The 18,908-nt window shown below is 38.2% G+C and overlaps 2 protein-coding genes across 3 annotated transcripts; both read right to left on the bottom strand.

Moving 5' to 3' along the window:
- Positions 1–2,691: 2,691 nt before the first annotated feature.
- On the bottom strand, positions 2,692–6,022 carry irf8 (interferon regulatory factor 8; the record flags this gene model as incomplete). Its single annotated transcript, XM_079216502.1, has 8 exons — positions 2,692–3,159; positions 3,338–3,453; positions 3,576–3,968; positions 4,116–4,163; positions 4,600–4,657; positions 4,922–5,022; positions 5,227–5,410; positions 5,852–6,022. The coding sequence occupies 8 exons, from the start codon at positions 6,020–6,022 to the stop codon at positions 2,962–2,964; spliced, it is 1,269 nt and encodes a 422-aa protein (XP_079072628.1). The 3' UTR covers positions 2,692–2,961.
- A 1,483-nt stretch (positions 6,023–7,505) lies between these two features.
- Positions 7,506–18,369, bottom strand: dusp22a (dual specificity phosphatase 22a; the record flags this gene model as incomplete). 2 transcript variants are annotated; one of them, XM_079217288.1, is made up of 7 exons in its annotated part: positions 7,506–8,471; positions 11,570–11,741; positions 11,978–12,052; positions 15,528–15,577; positions 16,447–16,529; positions 17,170–17,203; positions 18,193–18,369. In XM_079217288.1, 7 exons carry the CDS (start codon positions 18,211–18,213, stop codon positions 8,352–8,354), a joined length of 555 nt encoding a protein of 184 aa, XP_079073414.1. In that variant the 3' UTR covers positions 7,506–8,351. The 2 variants fall into 2 exon arrangements, with proteins under 2 accessions (XP_079073414.1, XP_079073413.1); XM_079217287.1 differs by lacking the exon at positions 18,193–18,369 and having other exon boundaries at positions 17,170–17,227.
- Positions 18,370–18,908: the final 539 nt, after the last annotated feature.

The raw sequence follows: 18,908 nt of genomic DNA on the forward strand, positions 1-18,908 counted from the left end.
ATCTACCATCACCGCTAAAGCTCACTAATTAACCTTGTACGGTTGTATCTCATTTGTTCAAACTGGATAAACAACAATTCCTTTTGTTTTTTTTGTTATCTATGGACAGAGCATGGCTAGCTGTTTCCAGTCTTTTGGTATTGATTATTCAAACTAACATATCCCAGATATAGTACAGGAATGTAATTCCAAATTCACATGTACAAGTATTACTATCCCTGATTACACGGAGTATATGTATCCTAAATACATGATGGTAATCCAGTCTCAGACATGCTATATGGGGGATGGGGGGGTAGAGTTTCCTGTGAAAGTTTTTGAAGTAAGTTCCTGTTCTGTGGAACTGACAGAACTCCCCTATAGATAACCACACACACACACACACACACACACACACACACACACACACACACACACACACACACACACACACACACACACACACACACACACACACACACATACACACCACACACACACACACACACACACACACACACACACACACACACACACACATACACACAGCCACAACATCCCACCTGTGTTTTTATTCAGTGAACCATTGATTAGATATTCTAATTCAAGTGAAAGGTTTTATCCAGCGATGTCATATGAAAAGCACATGACTTCTTTCATGATGTGATCTGTGTGAGTCATTACAGCAAACTTTGTTTTCATACTTTTTTTTTAAGATTGACTAAGCTACCCAGCGCAAAAAATATGTTTATATTCAACTAAATGTATTGCGTAGGAATACAAGTTGTATTGTATTTATATAGAGGACCTTTAGGATTTTGGGGCGTTAACTTTTAGGAATTCAGACAATTTCCACTAATAACAGTGGAAATTGTCCACATAAGGCTTTCTTTTGGTTTGGATTTCACCTTACAGTAGCAATATATGTAAAGCATATGTGGTTATAATGATCATTAGAAACACAGGTCTGGAACTGAAATTGCCTCTAAGAAGAAGAAGAAGAAGAAGAAGAAGAAGAAGAAGAAGAAGAAGAAGAAGAAGAAGAAGAAATATTGATGTCTCATTGTGAATCATTTGGCTCCAGTTGGTCGCCTCTTTTCCTGTCCTTTCTCTGTTACTCAGCAGGGACATGGATGAGGGGGGAGAGTTTATCTCCCTTAAGTAGCCCAGAGCCTCCTTTTAGTTTCATGCAGTTGTTTTGCTTCATCATTCCTGAGCCGTAGTAATAAACAGTATGTGTTCATATTGATTGTAGTGGAGGACTTTCCTCCAAACTGCAAAGTAGTACTTTGTTGTTGTCAAAGGAAAATAACTGAAAGACATTTTAGTAAAGGTTATCCTGATCATGTGATAATACATTTTTTAAACATAATGTTTATATTCAGTCTTTTGTAACTCCTCATTGTCCCAGACAGTATGGAATTCATATTATAATCCCACATGTGTGCACAAATTGTAGATGAATGTGAAATTTGCTTTGACCTCTTCAGCCCCCCAAATGTGTGTATTGTGTGCAGCCAAACAATGTTCAAACCACAAGAGTTCAGAGTCTCAAATTCTTATGAAAATCCTAAACATCAATCAAAAATATTTAATGAATTTGACTAAATTGGGGAGATTTATGAATGAAATTATACACAAGACAGCTCGGAGTTTTGAACTTATCTCATGGTGCAGACATTAAAACAGTAGTGTAGATTTGAATGTTTCATCTATCAAGCATGAGATAAAGTCAGTCAAGCATTGACACAAGCACACAGAAAATATACTGTCTGCAGAATTACTTGTTTTTCAATGTTTCAATTTCCCACCTGCCATGCACCAATGGTTTGTATTCACTTCACTTGGGTTTCAAGTTGTATAGACATAGGTATTTTAGGTAATCCACCGAAAACATCAGACTTACTATCGTCGGTCTCAAAGTTATGTCATCCTTGTTGGTTATGCGGTTACAGTATAAGTGCCGAGCCAAGTTCATAGTTCCACAAATTGATTTTAATACTGTACAGATAAATGAAATGACTAACTGGATAGTATAATTATATTGTATGCTTTAGAAAATTGTTGACAGCAATTTACAACCATGCGTAATTTGTGGTTTCTGAGCTTAAACATGGTCCTATGTTCATCATGGGGAACATTTTGTATTGGACACTTTTGCAATAATTAAGCAATCAAAATGAAACAAAACCATGAAATTATTATAAAGACAAGCACGTGTAGTTTAGTAGAAACTTAGTTTTACTAGAAATGCAGTTTATAAAAACAATCTGATAGTAAAACCTATCTGTAACGTATTGCAACATTGCATTTGAAATTACCTTACATTTGTTTTCAAGTCATACAAAGATTTTTCATTTACTGTAAAACATTGAAAAATATCTGAAAAAAATACCCATCTCCTCCACCCAACATCCATTTAAATGGCAAAAACCCCAAAAAAGTGAATTCAGCTTCGACAACTAAATTGTATATATCATACTATGTTCTCATAATATATATTATGAGAATAGTTTTGATGTATACACTATATATATATATATATATATATATATATATATATATATATATATATATATATATATATATATATATATACACACAATATGTTCTTGAGTTGTGTGTAACATATGCAAATATATCCCTTTTTATCTTGAGCTAAATGAGAACACTCTTATAATAGACACAAAGCTTGTGCTGCACGTAAAAATAAAAAAAAAAAAGACTGATGTACAAAATATTAGGGAAATCCTAATATTGAGCTGCATTTAAAAAAATGTACTGTAGGAGCTTTACTTCTTATACTTATGTCTCCACTGTGATCGGTAGAAACTTAAAAAGTCAAAACTAACTGTATTACTGGCTTTTACCTGAATTACCTTGTCGGAGTATGTTAGGAGAATAATAAATGTCTCTAATATGTTGTACATTCGGTGTTGTCCATGCTGAAGAACTCCTGGTAGCTGTGTTGCTGCTCACAGCTCAGGCAGTGATGGACATGTTGTCACTGTAGCAGGCTGGCCTCTGGGGCCCGCTGTAGCTGCACAGGTCCTGGTAGATGCGGGCCATCTGGTCACTGGCCACATTATCAGACATCTCCGGGTTTGGGTTGTTGCAGTAGGGCTGGGAGCGACGCATGTTCACTGCCTCCAGCAGGTGCTGGCAGTTCACCATAGTGATCTGCCATTGGGTGAAAAGACAAAAAGATGTGTTTTTATTCTAAACAAACAGCATTTGCAGTGATTAGTCATTTTCTGTCTTGGGAAGGTGTCAAGACTTTAATTTCTAGATGGGAAAGTCTATGTTTCTCAGTCAAATATTTGAGTGGGACGCATATTATGACGTGACGTGGTCTTACCTGCACAATAATCAGTTTGCTCTTGGCATTGCTCAGATCATGCAGCTCCTCACCGAAACACAAAGTCACTGCCGGATCAGGAGCAGGAAACTGACGCTCCTGGTACAGCTGTAGAGCTGGAACATACAAAGTACGTGAACAGCTGTTAAAACAATCTTTGCAAGTTATCAATCCTCCATTATGATTTTGCTCGCTTTAAGAATTGATATGAAATATGTGGATAAACATAGAGGCTCACCTTGAAGAAACTTTCCTGTGTCAAAAATCTTGACTACAGCATCCCTCTCAAGTTTACAAGGCACGGGGCTGTATTGGGAGGCCTCTTCTCCCAGCCCGCTCCAGAAGACTCGGCTCTGGCACAGCCTTTTGATGAAGATGCCCTCTTGGTTGGCACGGACCAGTACCCCTCTCTCCAGGTGGCCCAGGAGCTTGCGTGTGACATGGCGCTGCCGGTCGTACTCAATGAGCTCAGCAGGAGGGAAATGAACACTCTGCATGCTGTCTGAACTGTATAGAGCTCCACGGCCCAGGTGCTGCTGTGGGGAGATCCGGCAGCCTTCAGGATGAGTAACAGGTGTGGTGTGCATCAGTTTTCCTCCATAGTAGAAACTGATCATCATCTGGGAGAAAGCTAGAGAAGAGAACATTTGGTGAGCTTTGCAAATAACAAAAAAATTAAGTTGAAAAGTATGCAGCCTGTGGTGTTATTATTATTGTTAATGTCGAACTGTAGATTGGATTTTATTACAACGCTTTCGTGGATTACATAAATTAATACCTGAGCTGAGATTGCCTGATGGCAAAGGGTCCTGATGCAGAGGGAATGCTGTGAAATACAGGAGGAAATGATGAGTTAAGGCCCTTATTACAACAGTGGACACGCACAACCACATTGTCATGTCATCTTTTTGCTGCATCATCAAAAGTACAATTTCTCTAGCACGATCTCAAAACTAAATAATCCTCTTAGTCAGCAGACTTCAACAGGATGTTAGTCAATTCTTCCATTGCAGAATTCAACAGACAAGCAAATAACCTCTATTTAGTGCCCACAATCACATGGACATGTCATTTAGCTTTCCACTGTGGTTATTTTCAAAATAAGTCATTAAAGTTCATACCTATCCAATATCTCTCTTACTTGAGAAATAACACAAAATGCTTTGTTGCAGTTTCTAGCCACAACACTGACTGAACTGAACAGCTGAATTTAGTCAGGGGAGTATGTTTTATTGTAAATTGGGTAGAAAAGATTGTCTCACCATTGATGCTGCCCTGGGACCAATACTCTGGACTGGCCTGTATACTACAGCTTTCTTCCTGCAAAAAGACAACAATATTAGAAGCTGTTGTCAACAAAGCACCTTTGTACATTCCACAGTCATGTAGACCACGTGGGAGCTGGGGAGGCTCATTGCAACATGTGTTGGAGTAGACCATGTGGTAATCAGAAAAGAACATGACCCAAAGGCTGAGTGAAAATAAAGGCAAGGTGCATCTATATTATTAGATGTGACTGAGAGGAGAGAGAGGTAAGGATGATGATGATTATAATAAATGGTTTAAACTCTGAGGTAGTCTCACCTCTTTAATGAGCTCCTCTATCTCTGCAGGGCTGCAGTCCATGTCAGTGATATCACTGGAGCTGATGGTAGCTGTCATGGTCATCACTGAGCTTTTGCCATCTGTAGGTGAAAGAAGAATACATAAATACTTGGTTAATGGCACAAACATGGAACTTCTTTCCATGATAATCATAATAATTGCAGGAGGAATCCAGGGATTTATCCTGCAACATGCATTACACTGGCAATAATGATAGTATTACGCAACATATGTTAAAGGTCATCAATGCTGGCTTTCAGGACATCAACTTTTCTTAAACTTACTCTTCTGCTCTTCCTCGGGTACAATGCGGTAAACTTTATAGGGCTCAGAGATGTCCAGCTGTGACCTTTCTGTCACCTCCTCAAAGTCAGGGCTTTTATTCAGGGCACAGCGGAGTCTGGTCTTCCATGTTGCAGGCTCAGCCTTTTCCCCCTCCTTAAACTTGCCTTTAAACACAGCCCAGGCCTATGGAGGGAAACACAACATATTACATATGGCAATGGATTAGATTAATGTTGGTTGTTACAAGAAAAAAACTTTATTTTTCAATTGTCAAAAAAAGAGAAATAAAAAAAGAAAGTCTGATTTACATTAACAATATTGCCATTTACAATGTAAGGCACATTTAGTGTTAAAATAACGCTGGTGCTTTGCAAGGATTTCGCATCATTACTATGTAAAAATAAAATAGATTTATTACATTTTGTAAAGTAAAGGAGGGTTAAGTTTGATATGCTATAAACAAGTGATAACAATGACATTTAAAGGCCTATGTGATTATTACATCCGACCACAAAATAAATAGATTCAAGATTTGTGATCAAGTTTTACTTGTATACAGCGCTGCGTAAAACCAAAACGGCATCTCGTTTAGCCTATTCTATTCACACGAGAGTAATTTCGAACCTTAAAAATGGACGCGTCTACTTCTTGGTTGTAGTCCTGTTTCCCTGCGTGTTTCCATGGAATTCGGAACATAGTGCGGCTTTCATCCTCCCACAGCAGTCCAGAATACTGCCCGCTCTGGATCTGCTCCACCAGCCACTGCTTCAGTCTCCGACCTCCCGAGTTTGACATCGTGATGGAGAAAAGTTGTTTTTGGATCGTTCCCTTGTACCTAGATGATGAGGATATATATCAATATAGTATGTAAAACTAAACTTGTATTGTAATCTACGACGTTCACCCTTTAGAATAGAAAGCAAAAGCACTTACAGTTGATTGAGCTGGTGTCCTTGTGTGTGATATCCTGAGAAGTTGATGGATGGCTGCCTGTCAGATGTAATCAAGTGACTTCGGCTTCTCCCTGTCACATGCCTATCGAGTTTATTGTGCTCCGTGTTATGAATGAAATAGCTGGGAGATGATTTGACAACCTCTGCAGCATGCTAACCAATGAGTGCGTTGGAGCTTCAGTAGATCGGCCCATTCCGGAAGCGTTTTTCTCCTAACTGCGGGCATTTACGAGAAATGGCCTGACAGAAGAAGAAGGTTGTAAACTGCCCACGCAGACGCGGGGCGCTGAATAAAGCCGGAAAGTCACAAGTTACCTTGTTCTGTGGGGGATTTCTGCGCTCTGAATCAAGGTGATATGTTCCGCTGACGCCCACTCAGTCGGCCACTGATAAAAAGCCTAGATCAGGTTCAGTGTCTGCATCTGTATGAAGGCTCATAGGCTGATGACAGAAGTCCTCTCGGAGACATCCGTGTCTAATAATTATGATGGTGGAATAGTAATTAGGAACACTTTGTGCTGAATAATATCCGTGCTTTGGATCAAAAGGGGATTGGGCTAAATAATAAAGCCAAGTTACTTTTGTATCCATCGTCACCTGTGGATCAAACGTCATGCAACGTCATCATTGTGGAGTTTTAGGCTGATTTGAAGAAGAAGAAGAAATCAGCTCAGGTTTTAGAATTTTTTTTACACACATCGTAAAGCCTATTCACAATTCCTCTTTACAGCCACAAACGTACTACATAAGCATGGGTAGTAGGAATATTATACAAATAAACTACATTTCCATTGAAATGAATTACAATTTCTAAGCCTTCCCCACTGAAATGAATGGTTTTACTTTCACTCTTACTGGTTGAACTATTATTGTGAAGTCTTCTTATTATTGTGTATGCAATGTAAAATATATATTTAATTGATACGAATTTGATATAATGGTTTATTGTCATTTCTCTCGTAATTAGCTAAATAAAAATACAAATAAAACAAAACCCATAGTGTCTAAGCATTTGTTGTTTTAATCCTTGATAGTTCTTTTCTGGTAGTAAAACATGTACCACACATTTGTTTTTCTTCATGAAGCTGCCCACCCTGGGTCTAGTATAAAGCAGCTTTAGCTGCTGATCCGCTGAGTACAACCCAGAAACCTCTCAAATCTTGAACGTGGATGGAAATTCAAGAATAGCTAATCTGCTTTCTCTTTGTATCAGCTCATCTAGAAATGAGCTGTGAAATACAATACTAACCACATACAGAGTAATCTTTTCTGCCCATAATTACTTTTACATGTACATAGTGAGACACATCCCATAGTGTTGATAGTACAGATTTATTATCATTTCCATAGTTTTTGTCCACTACTGCATTTCATTATAAAACAAAAATGAAAAATACCATAAATACGCCTTTAAAGGAATTCTCTACAGCCATTAATCTACAACACACATAATGTATACATCAGTTCTGTCACAGTACAAAAAAATAAAAATCAGAGCTTCAGTAAAATCAGGAAGAATTTCCATTTGGACTGCAGATAATCTTCATATGTTGTTGTAGTTTAAGTCAACAACACTTTATGTAGCTTCCCAATTTAATCTGCTATGTATTACTTAAAAAGGAACATTTTACCAATTTTGACATTTACTCCAGATCAAATTGGTTGTACATGTATGCCCATTTCATTGTCCACCAGCATAGACTAGACATCCACATGATTGGAGACATGTTCCTTTAAGGCAGCATAATCAGTCACTTATTTAAGGCTACCAAGCTGATAAATGCAAGTGTAAAGAATCCACATGGGAGTGTAGTTTATTCATGACGGCTAAGTACCCAGGTTGTGGCTGTACTCAGTTAAGGGAACGAGGAAGGTACTGGTAGTGGATAAGAATATGTAGCCCAATTCTAAATCAACCTCCATAGATTAAAATGATTAGACAGCTGTAATTAAAGTATGACAGATATTGAATCGTGTGCTTTTCAGAGTTGTACACAGGCCTTAAAGTTAGTTACAACTTGGGTTTTATTTGGAATAGAGTACAGAATGATATACTGCCATTTACAGACAGCTTGGGCAGGACTTTAGCATGACCAGCAGCCCATGTTTCAGCTGCTGCCTTCAGGATCAGCAGAGGCTGACGGCAGAGCAGAGACGACTCCTATCCAGCGTCAGGGTCCTCCTCTCTGCTGGCTTTCCTGTGTCGCCCAGTAGAGGCCTATTAGGGCCTCCACCTGCTCCTGGTCATTAAATGGACTGGGGCTGAAACTGGACTGTAGCCATGTTCGGTACTGAGGACAGACACACAAAAACATAACTCAGGAACTTCTATTGTGCTACTATCATATTACATTACATTGTTTAATATCTTACCGACTATACATTTTACACAAATATGTAGTGGCTTTGACAGGCAAACTTTTATTTTGTTGTTTTTCACAGCTATAAATCTACACAAAACAAAAATGTCAATGGAGACCTTTGAAATGTGGCACCTGCACAGACAGTGCAGTGTCTTTGAACATAATTAGTCTACTATGTGATCTGTGCTTGATGTCTTGGGTCTGTTTGCCATGAAGTCACATAACTTGAATTGACTTGATCAAGTTGGATCAGAGTTGTTTTCTAAAAAAGTTTTCTTTTTATAAAAGAGTCCACAAATACAACTGTGAGAATAAAGTCAATTGCATAGTTTGAACTGAACTTTACCTAAGAGCACAATATAAAATGTTTGTCGTAAAAATAATAATCCATGTACTCAGTTTCTTCTTAGTAGGAGGTGATGAATAAAAAGAGACTTTGGCGGATGGGAGGAAAGGGACACTCCACAGGTTTCTGCTCAGTCACGTGACTCAAGATTAGCCCGTAACATCTCTTTCACTTAAAAAGGAAAATCTCCTCTTTAAAAAGTTTCAAGTTACTGTATTTCTCTCATCTTGAAAATTCATGGAAAATCGACACACACAAGTCAAATTAGAAACCTGCCGTGGAGTACACACTTCAATACGGTACATGAAATGCTAAAAGCTGATTAATGTGGAGCTACTCCATGCGGACTCTCAAGTCTACCAGATATTTATTTAGACTTTTGTATTTGTCCCTTAGTCAGATCACAGAAACTTTTGACGGCAACTTGCAGCTGATGACAGACAGTAGACAGTAATGGTAATACTATCAGCATAATTTGTGTGTCAAGGTAGTTAATCATAAATATTACATACAATGTAGTTAAAGTCCCGTTGAATGTAACATATTCATGTTCCTTCCGACCTTTAATCCAATAACGACTCATAACATAAATAACTGAATAATTAAAAAAAGGCACAGTATAAAGATAATACATCAATAAGCAGAATGATATCAAGTGAAATATTCTGCAAACTGCCATTGTGTCATCTTTAAAAAGAAAATTAACCTTGTTAGGAACTGCATAGTGCTTTCAAGTCTTCTGCATGAAAATACTTTGATAGATACAGGAGTTAGATGTCAAATGTATCAAAATCAAAAGGGGATGGCATAACAATCAGACAACACTCCTTGAACGTGAGATTTTTTTCTGTTCGCTCAAGTCATAACGGTGAAGTTCAGATTAAAGGTGGATTTGAGGTAGATAGTTAACTGTGGGGAGGCTTAGCTTCATTGATGAATTACTTCATAAGGGAACAAATCTTTTTGGTCCTTTAAACAGATTGAAAACAACTAAACATTATCTATTATAATGTCTTGAATATAAGCAGCTAACAATGGTCATTATCTCTTGCATGTCTTGCAATTCAGCCCTTGTAATTTTCTGGTCCTTTTTCCCATTTCACACCCATTCTGGACTATTACAGTATGTTTCTAGACAACTGAGTTGAAAAGTTGTTTTTCCTTTCGCTGAACCTGCAAGAAGACAGTTATGGGATGTGCACTTCAGTGTATTTTACATGTCTTACTGTGACTATATTTTGTTACTATTGCATTAGTGACTAAACTACATTGTTGTCTTCAGGATTTGTCACTTTCTATCGGAGGATTCCCAGATGTGGGAAAACACAAAGACAGAAATACCATTTCCCCTTAAATCCTCGAAATCAGTGCATGATCTACAAACAATGAGCTTTCTTTCTGTCATGTTATGTTGCAAGATGCTGACAGTAATACTGAACACGTGATGAGCAGTACAACACTAATGCAATCCCAGCAAACCCCCTGCAGTTCCCCTTCTCTACTCAGCAGCTGGGTCAGTGCCACTGTAATGAGATCACACACTAGGTGCCTTCAAGTAACTACAATGCTGCAGAATGTTAAAGCTGTGGATCGCTATCCACAATTTGCTCATTTAAAACACATATTGCTAATAGTCAAATGCTGTGGCGATGATGGTTCAAAATAAAAATGAAATTTCCTCATGCCTATAATGTGAAAATACCATTAATACTTGAAAACAGCATTCTAGTTTTCGGATGACTTGAAGCCATTCTAACCAGTCTCTTGAACTAGTAGGTACATTGTTCGGCATTTTTTCTGCATGATAAAAAAGGTCAAGATCAGATTGAATATGAAACCAAGTTTGAACTGCTATTTCCTATAAGTGGCCTTCCTTAAAGTGAAAGTAGACAACTATGAGTATTGTACAGCAGGTCTTTGTCTCCAATAGTGTGGGATCATGGATAAGCTTCCTAAAAGGCTCCTCACCCATCTCATAAAAGTGCATTGAGCTTCACAGAGTTGTTAAATTCCTAATATCAGATAGGTTACATGTGACTGTTTGCATTTTACCAGGTCCACGTCCTTTAATGTACAACAGAGAAAGATTTGGAATACTTGCTGAGTTCACATGTTGCAAAAAATGTCTAATAATAATGATTTTTTTTCATACAACATACAATTAATAATATGAACCTCACACAAATTATGTTTCACAAACCTGTGGTATATTTTACAGATTAAATAACTGATTGTTTTGTTGCACAAAGGTCTCATATGCCGACGCGATAATGACACATATTGTGGTGATTTCTCAGCCGTTTCAAACAGTAAGAATCTCCGCTCTACTGCTTCAGCCAGAGAGTTGATGATTTACTGTGAAACTAATTGTAACATTACAAAGCATTACAAAGACATAAACACGTCCTCCCAATATAGTGCTCCACAACTGTTGGTTGGTATATCATGTTCCATAACAATAAAACAGCCACAATTAACGGTTGATAGGTTAACCACCGGCTACATGTGCAGCGTGATCGTTGTATGCGTCATATCCTGCCTGCAGTTCCTGTGCATTTCGACCAACATCAGCACATAAGACACAAAGAAATTTAAAGAATGCTATTATATCGTACAGCTACACCTAGAACGATGCTCGTGAGGAGACCAATATAAAATGTGTGTTCCTGCATGTGTTTACCTCTAAGACTTGTGTCGTCTGGTACTCCTGCAGCTGCTGCTGGAAGCCAAGGTTTGGGCCGACAAAGGAGCGAACAGCCTTGACAGCAGACATGCACTCATACCGGTTGTACTGGGTGACAGTCATCAGGTAGGCCACCACCAGAGTAGTGCTGCGGGATACACCTGCAAGGCTGCAGCAAAGCAAAGCACACAGCTTGGTAATTGTCATAAGGTGACTTCATGTTTAACATCTTATTTCTTTCTGATAAAAGGTCAATAACAGAACACATACTGAACTTTATTTTAGGGTTGTTTTTGGTTCTGTTCTTTAAAGACATACTACAAGTCTCCATCCAAAATGAACATGGCATGTCTTGACCCCCCCAGAGGACAGAAAGCTGGTTACAGATTTAGACATAAAACCTACCAGTGAACGAGACAAGATCCACCATTCAGGCGACATTGGTGAATGAATTCTATGCATTCTTTAAAATGCTGTAATCTGAGGAGAAAAAGGACAACAAAGGAACTTTTATACAGCAAAAGAAAATCTGCGCTTTGCAGTACAAAATAATGAAACTATTGTTTTGAAAAAATAGCATTTGAACTATTGCTCATTAAATCAGGATACCAGCTTGATGGATGTTGGGTTGTAAAGCTGTATGTTGTAAGTTGGAAAGTCTATTTAAAAATAGCCGACACACTATAGGATATGAGAAAGCACACCTTGAACTGAAACTCCTGTGTTGAGGCCCTGACTTTGTGTTTTAAATAAATTGGTGAAACTATGACAACCTGATACTGTTTTGATTTTGACTGTAGAAACTGCAGGTCCCAGAATGGGTCGGTTAGTTTTGATAAGTTTTTGTTCCAATATTGAGGAGTAGTGATTTAACTAGATCTTCAACTACTCCAACTTGTCATGTGGTAAAAAGGTCCGGTCTGCTCAAACAGAGAATATGTGGTAGACCAAAGCTCAGACAGTGGCGGCAGACAAGGGAAGTAACTGTCCTTGTTTTTGTCGATCTGCAAAATTACATCAAGCTCCAACATTCATTCATTCTGTGTCTACAAAAGTAAATCACAAGTACAGAAATGAACCTCCTGCCTTGAGGTGGAAGGCTGTCGTTGGTATGCTTCTGTCTTCCAAAATAAAAGGTTGACTCATAGTGAGGTTGTGTTATACAAACTTATAAGACATCTTTTTAAATAGTCAAAGTCAATTCAAAGCGAAGAAATACTAAGAACACAATACAAATTCTTGTAACAAAATATTGTCCCCAAAACACAAACATGTTGATTATTGCAATGGGATATATACAATGGGTGCAACTTCTCCTCAAATATCCTTCTTGTTCTCTGTCAGGAAACACTGATGTTGTTTTGCATAATCAAGAAGTGCTTGGCTGATAGCATCGTCTCCTGAGGAGCAGATGCTGGTTACTCAACAGCAGACATAGTAACAGACTGGGGCTAAAATAGATTGACTGCCACTACACTTTTTTTCCTTCTTCCTGAGATCCAAACTCCTCTTCAAAAGATGTCTCCTCAGCACTTAGTTCTGTCTTCCTAGCACAGAGGTTTCCGGCTGTCTTGTTTAATATGCAAAAAATGTGAGGTTTTAACCAGTTGAATCTAGAGAATAACACTGAAACATACATACATATATAATTAAATAAATGCAATTCTATGGTATGTTAAAATGTTATCCAATACAATTATATGTATGCATAAGAATGAATATGGAACAATTAAAAAGGCATAATCTTAGTTATAAACCAAGTACAGACTCATTTCACAAATGCATATCTCCTTTTGGAAATGTTTGATGCAAATGAGTTTACACCTTCATGGTCAGCGCTCACTAAAACCATAGCAAGCTTGTCATGAGAATGTAAAGAAGGGGAATCCCTGGTCCTCCGCAATCAGGTTCATGTGCATGCTAGCAAAGGCGTAAAATCAACATTTAGGTAATTCAATATCTTGTATTAATTCAGAAGGTATGACATCAAATCACTGCATTGGGTGTCAATTTTACAATAACATCGACAACATCCGAAACAATAGTGAACGGGTTGGCCTTGATGTCCCAGCTTGTTGTTACGGACATTTAAACCTTTGATAGGCAACTCGTCACCCACTGCATCCCTAGCTACCATAGAAATGGATGTTTCTGAGACCCTGACCAAGATATATCCAATACAGTTCTGTGAATGTTTTTCTTTGTCCTGGGGCGGCGGGGGCGGCTATGTTGACAAGTTGTTTATTTTTCTTTTATAGGGTAAGCAATGCAGCCTATTGAGCCAGTAATTGTGATTTAGGGCGGTACAAATGAACCTGACATCTATCCCAAAGTACAGGCACACACTCTTTCAGGACGATTAAGATTTTTCAGACAGCTTCAAACTGCTACAGTTGCTCCAAAAAAAATACAGAGCCAACATAACAAAAACCTTCCCTGCTGTGGATCTTATACTTGGGAGGGGCAATCAGACCTGGCCACAGAGGCCCCTGTCTGGCGGGGAGCACAGTGGTGCGTCAGTTGGCCTCACCACTCCCGTCAGTCAGACCAGTGATTGTGACAGAGGGAGTCGAGACCAACAGCCAGATGTCACACTAGGCTTTCCTTCCTCTGATGCCTGAGGGAAGGACACTTGATTACGACAGTGGAGGTCAGACACCTCCAACCCAACCCAATCAGCAACATCCAACAAAACACAAAACCCCAATTCTTATTAACTTGCATTTTACCCAACTGTGTTTTCTTATTTTCAAAGTAAACTAAGTAGAGTTCCACTTCAAACCCCAGACAACCTTAATGTCCTACAAACTCAAAACAGCCCAAACTCTCCCAATCTGGAACTTTTGTATTCACATATAAACTCCACATTAACTTACAGTCTAACACATGCCCTGTGTATTATCATTTGTTCTGATCATAGTGCATTGGCTTAAGAATTGGGGAATTTGAATGCAGAGTTTTGAATTGAGAAGTATGAAATACAGGATCTTATATGCCTTTGAGACCAAGGACCAAGTGTTCTGCATGCATTCAACCAAACAATGTGTCCCATCTTTGTTTACTATGTTGTCAGCAGATTCATTATTCATCTTGCATCAAAATGTCCCCATTTTTTCCTGGTCTTTCTTCTCATTTTAATATGGAGACTCAAATATTGGAGATGTATGCAACACTTTGTGAGATCACACCTCTGTCTGTCAAATAACCCAGCCAACCAGTAGAAGGCACCGACACAGCAGCAACGAAAAAATCGTCATCAGCTCCGACTTCAAAGTGGATCATATTCTAGAGTTGCCTCAAGCCGTTAGACTGCTCTTCTGGATAGATGCTCAAACTGCAAGACATGATTGATGCTCCGGTTTTGTGCCCTTAGCCAGTGTCAAGTGTTTGACTACTGCTGCTAGTGTTGCATGAGGTCAAAAGACCCGACAGAAATGCAATGACTAATGTGTTGTGTTAGCGGCCCCTGCCAGGGTGGAGGGACAGCTCATGCCTCTTTCAACACCGAAGCTGCCTCCTTATGAACAATGACACATTAAACACACTATTTTTCTCTCCGTTTCTCTCTCTAACACACAAACACAAACTGAGAGCTACTGGTCACTTTGCCCTTTGGTTTAATTTTGCCATTTTGTATAAATTAAACAAGCCATTGTTTGTTAGTAGTAAGGTAAAATAACTTCCAACGTGAATCATGCAATTAAAATATATATATATATATATATATATATATATATATATATATAAATAAGTTTTCTAAACTGTCAAGTGTCCCCATGTAATATTTGTAACGGTTAACATTCGGCCGTCACACCCTGGCGCCACAATCTGGAGGGTAGTTCTGTGGAAATAATACTGTCTGACTCATCCGTGCTTCCGAAATTCACAAGGACATTTAAAAATCTGAGGTATGATCTTTGTTTGTGTATGTTTGTGTGTATCTGTGCTTACTCACAGGTTCTGGCTTGGAGTATCAGCTGCATTAATACAAAGATACTTCATGTTCTGTAAAACATACATGCATAACAACAAAAAAGAATATAGGCCATACATGATTGAATGTTCCCTGTAAATCTTCACCTAAAATGATGGCCGAAGTAGGTTTTGCAGGTGAGCATCTGTCACTCCCATCTCATGTCAGCACAAGATCTATTAGGTCTGGAACCTAGAATAATAATACTTTCTTGTGTAAATGTGTAGATTAAGGTGGGTCTGTAATTTCTAGTCCCTCAAAATAGTTCTTATACTATTAATGCTTTCTGGGGTTTAACATGATCTGGATATGACATGATGAACATTGTGTGGGCTGAGCTAAGGCACAATGGATAACAACGCGCTCTGTAATCAATCACTGCAACAAATATCACATTCAGAACAGTGTTGAATAATACATTGAATGCCCATGAATAAAAATACTACACCTAAGTAATTGCCAAGTGATTACATTACATTGGAGCAGCTAAAGAAACTTCTCATTGTTTCTAAGGACACACACACAAATAAATTATATATATATATATATATATATATATATATATATATATATATATATATATATATATATATATATATATACATACATACATACATACATAAAATGGTGATGAGTTATATATATATATATATATACACACACATATATATATATATATATATATATATATATATATATATATATATATATATATATATATATATATATATATAAATATAAATATATATATAAATATATATAAATATAACTCATCACCACCCCCAGCTGGCTGACATGATGCATCACATTGTTACTTGCTAATTCATACCAAAATATCAATGTAAAATGTTCACAAGAAGGACAGATAGTTTGACCCAACCAACATGGATGTTCCACTCACCTCAAACACAGGTTTAGCATTGTCGTAAACAGACAGGATGTGGGTGATGCCATTCTTACAAAGACATACTCTGCTTTCCGCATCTGGGACAAAGAGAAAGAGGAATATATCTCACCAGAGTCATGTCAGGGACAATCAAACACACAAACAACCAGTATTATTGAACGGTGCTGCAGAGGCTGGTGTAGGCCTTTGGTCACTTGTTCCTGTCACTTGAACTAATTTTAGCCATCATGCACGTGCCATCATGTGGCGAGATCATTGCGGCAGCTAAAGTTAGAAACCTGCAAGTGCCACATTAGCTGAGAAGGGGTGTTCGGGGCCAGGGAGTGGCATAGATGGCTGCTGCACCACCTTTTTCTATCTTAATTGTCTTTGGTCAACACAGCATTTGCATCTTCTTACTCTGAAATATATCTTTGACAGAAGAACTACTTTCAGCTACAAAACCATGTTCACCATTTAGAATGAATATGGGCAAAATGCAAAATGTTTTTGTCAAACCTTTTGTCCATATTATCAATACTGTGTGCTGCAGTAAAATGGCTAAACAAAACTAAGCAATATGTTTAAGAATACTAATGGTAAGGTGTTATATTCTACTGTTGTAATCCGCCCACCACTCATTCCTAAATGCAGTGGTACTGACAACCTGATTTAGCTATAATACTGTATGCATCACATTTACAAACATCAAATCAAGTTGTATCATGTTTGTTTTACCTCTTATATTCCCAAGGTAGAGTCCATCGATAATCTGTGAAGCAGCAGGCACAGACATGTTGCATTTAGGTTAAATATTATTACAGTCTAGCTTCAAAATCTTCACTTGAAAAGGAGCAAATGTCCTGGGTTGAGCCAGATTGGATTTAAGGCTAAGGGTTTAAGGACCAAGTAGTAAATCATCCCCTACAGCCATACAAGGCCTAAAGCATCGACACATGATTATCAGGACAAAGTGATGAGTGGCAAGCAGCCGCTGAGTGTTGCTGTACTTTGGAGTACCATAAAGCAGAAGATGTCTGAAGATAAGTGCTAGATTCACACTAATAAAATTAATGACCGGCCTGTTGTAGCAATTAAGAATGGACATACAGATTATCTGCTTGGGCAAAGTCATTTTAAGACAACATTTTAATTTGCTATTCTTACTTTAGTGACTCCTGTTTCAAAGAACAAATATGGTGAACATGCAGTGTTAAGATTTATTCTAACTTTCTATTGACTAACTAATGTAATGGGCATTGTAATTTGGGATGTTAGCAGTGACCTTTCAGCATCAATTGAAAAATACCAGTCATAAATGAGCAACGAAATAAAATGAAGAATAACAATATTGCAATAATCTATTGATTTGATCCTCATGAATCAGGGGCAGGTACAGCAGCCCTGGATTAAGTATCATCACGCAATCAAATGGATTAATCCCAAATCTAGAAAAATAAGAATCCAGATGACATAACGTCATCAGATCTCAAACCAGAGCATTATTATCTTAAGTATTGGAAAATGTTTAAATATTGTTGAAAGATTCAAAAGGTGAACTATCTGCCGCACTTAAGGCTTCTGCACTAATTATCCAAAATGCATTTTCTGGTTTATTTCCATTGCTTATCATATGAGTGGGGCAGAGTCACGTGATTGGTTAAATGATAATGGTAGGGGAGGCACGCAGCTACCAGCTACACTTTGTAGAATGTACCATAAAAAGACACAACAATGCAACACCTCAAAACCAAAGCATACCTTATTCATTCCATTGCCCATGATGACTCTGAACCGGTCTGCGATGAGCTAACACTGCTAGGATATTTTAACATGAACTTTTAATCCAAAACCTGAGGCTTACTGGCTTCAGACTCAACAACCAGTGGACAACCTTCACCTGCGTCGCTATGTTTGTCTTCTACTCAACATGTTTCCGTTCCACCACTTAAAACAACACATATGTCGTTCATTCAGCTCCACCGGTCACAGCTCCCACAACAGTTCCGTCATGCTGTATTATCTTCCGGATTGTTTTCACTCGAAACAATTTCAGCTGCGGGTTCATCCGGTAAGTGACATAACAGCATGTGGCCAGCGTCAGCTCAGCAGCGCTGTCCCATAAAGTCTCTCGTGTAAAACCATGCACCTGGGATGTAGACGTGCAGATTATGAGGAAACTGACAAGCCTGTATATGACGTGGGCGACCCTATTGTGCAACATCCACTTGGAGACATTATGAAGAATATGCATCTTCATAAAACGGAAACCCTCTAGCAAGCTACCCCCACCCACACATACTTTTCATGACAGTTACAGTGCGTCACTGGCAAAGAACATTTCACTTCAATTCAAGTATTCATCAGTAATGTCAACCACAGGAAATTGTGCTGTAACCTACAGCTCTTTGTGTGTAGAAAGGTATGGCATAACTATCAATAATTTGGTAAGAAAACCAATCAGAAAGTTGAAGCGA

This window comes from Taurulus bubalis (genome assembly GCF_910589615.1).
Source record: "Taurulus bubalis genome assembly, chromosome: 4".
NCBI classification, from domain to species: Eukaryota; Metazoa; Chordata; class Actinopteri; order Perciformes; family Cottidae; genus Taurulus; species Taurulus bubalis.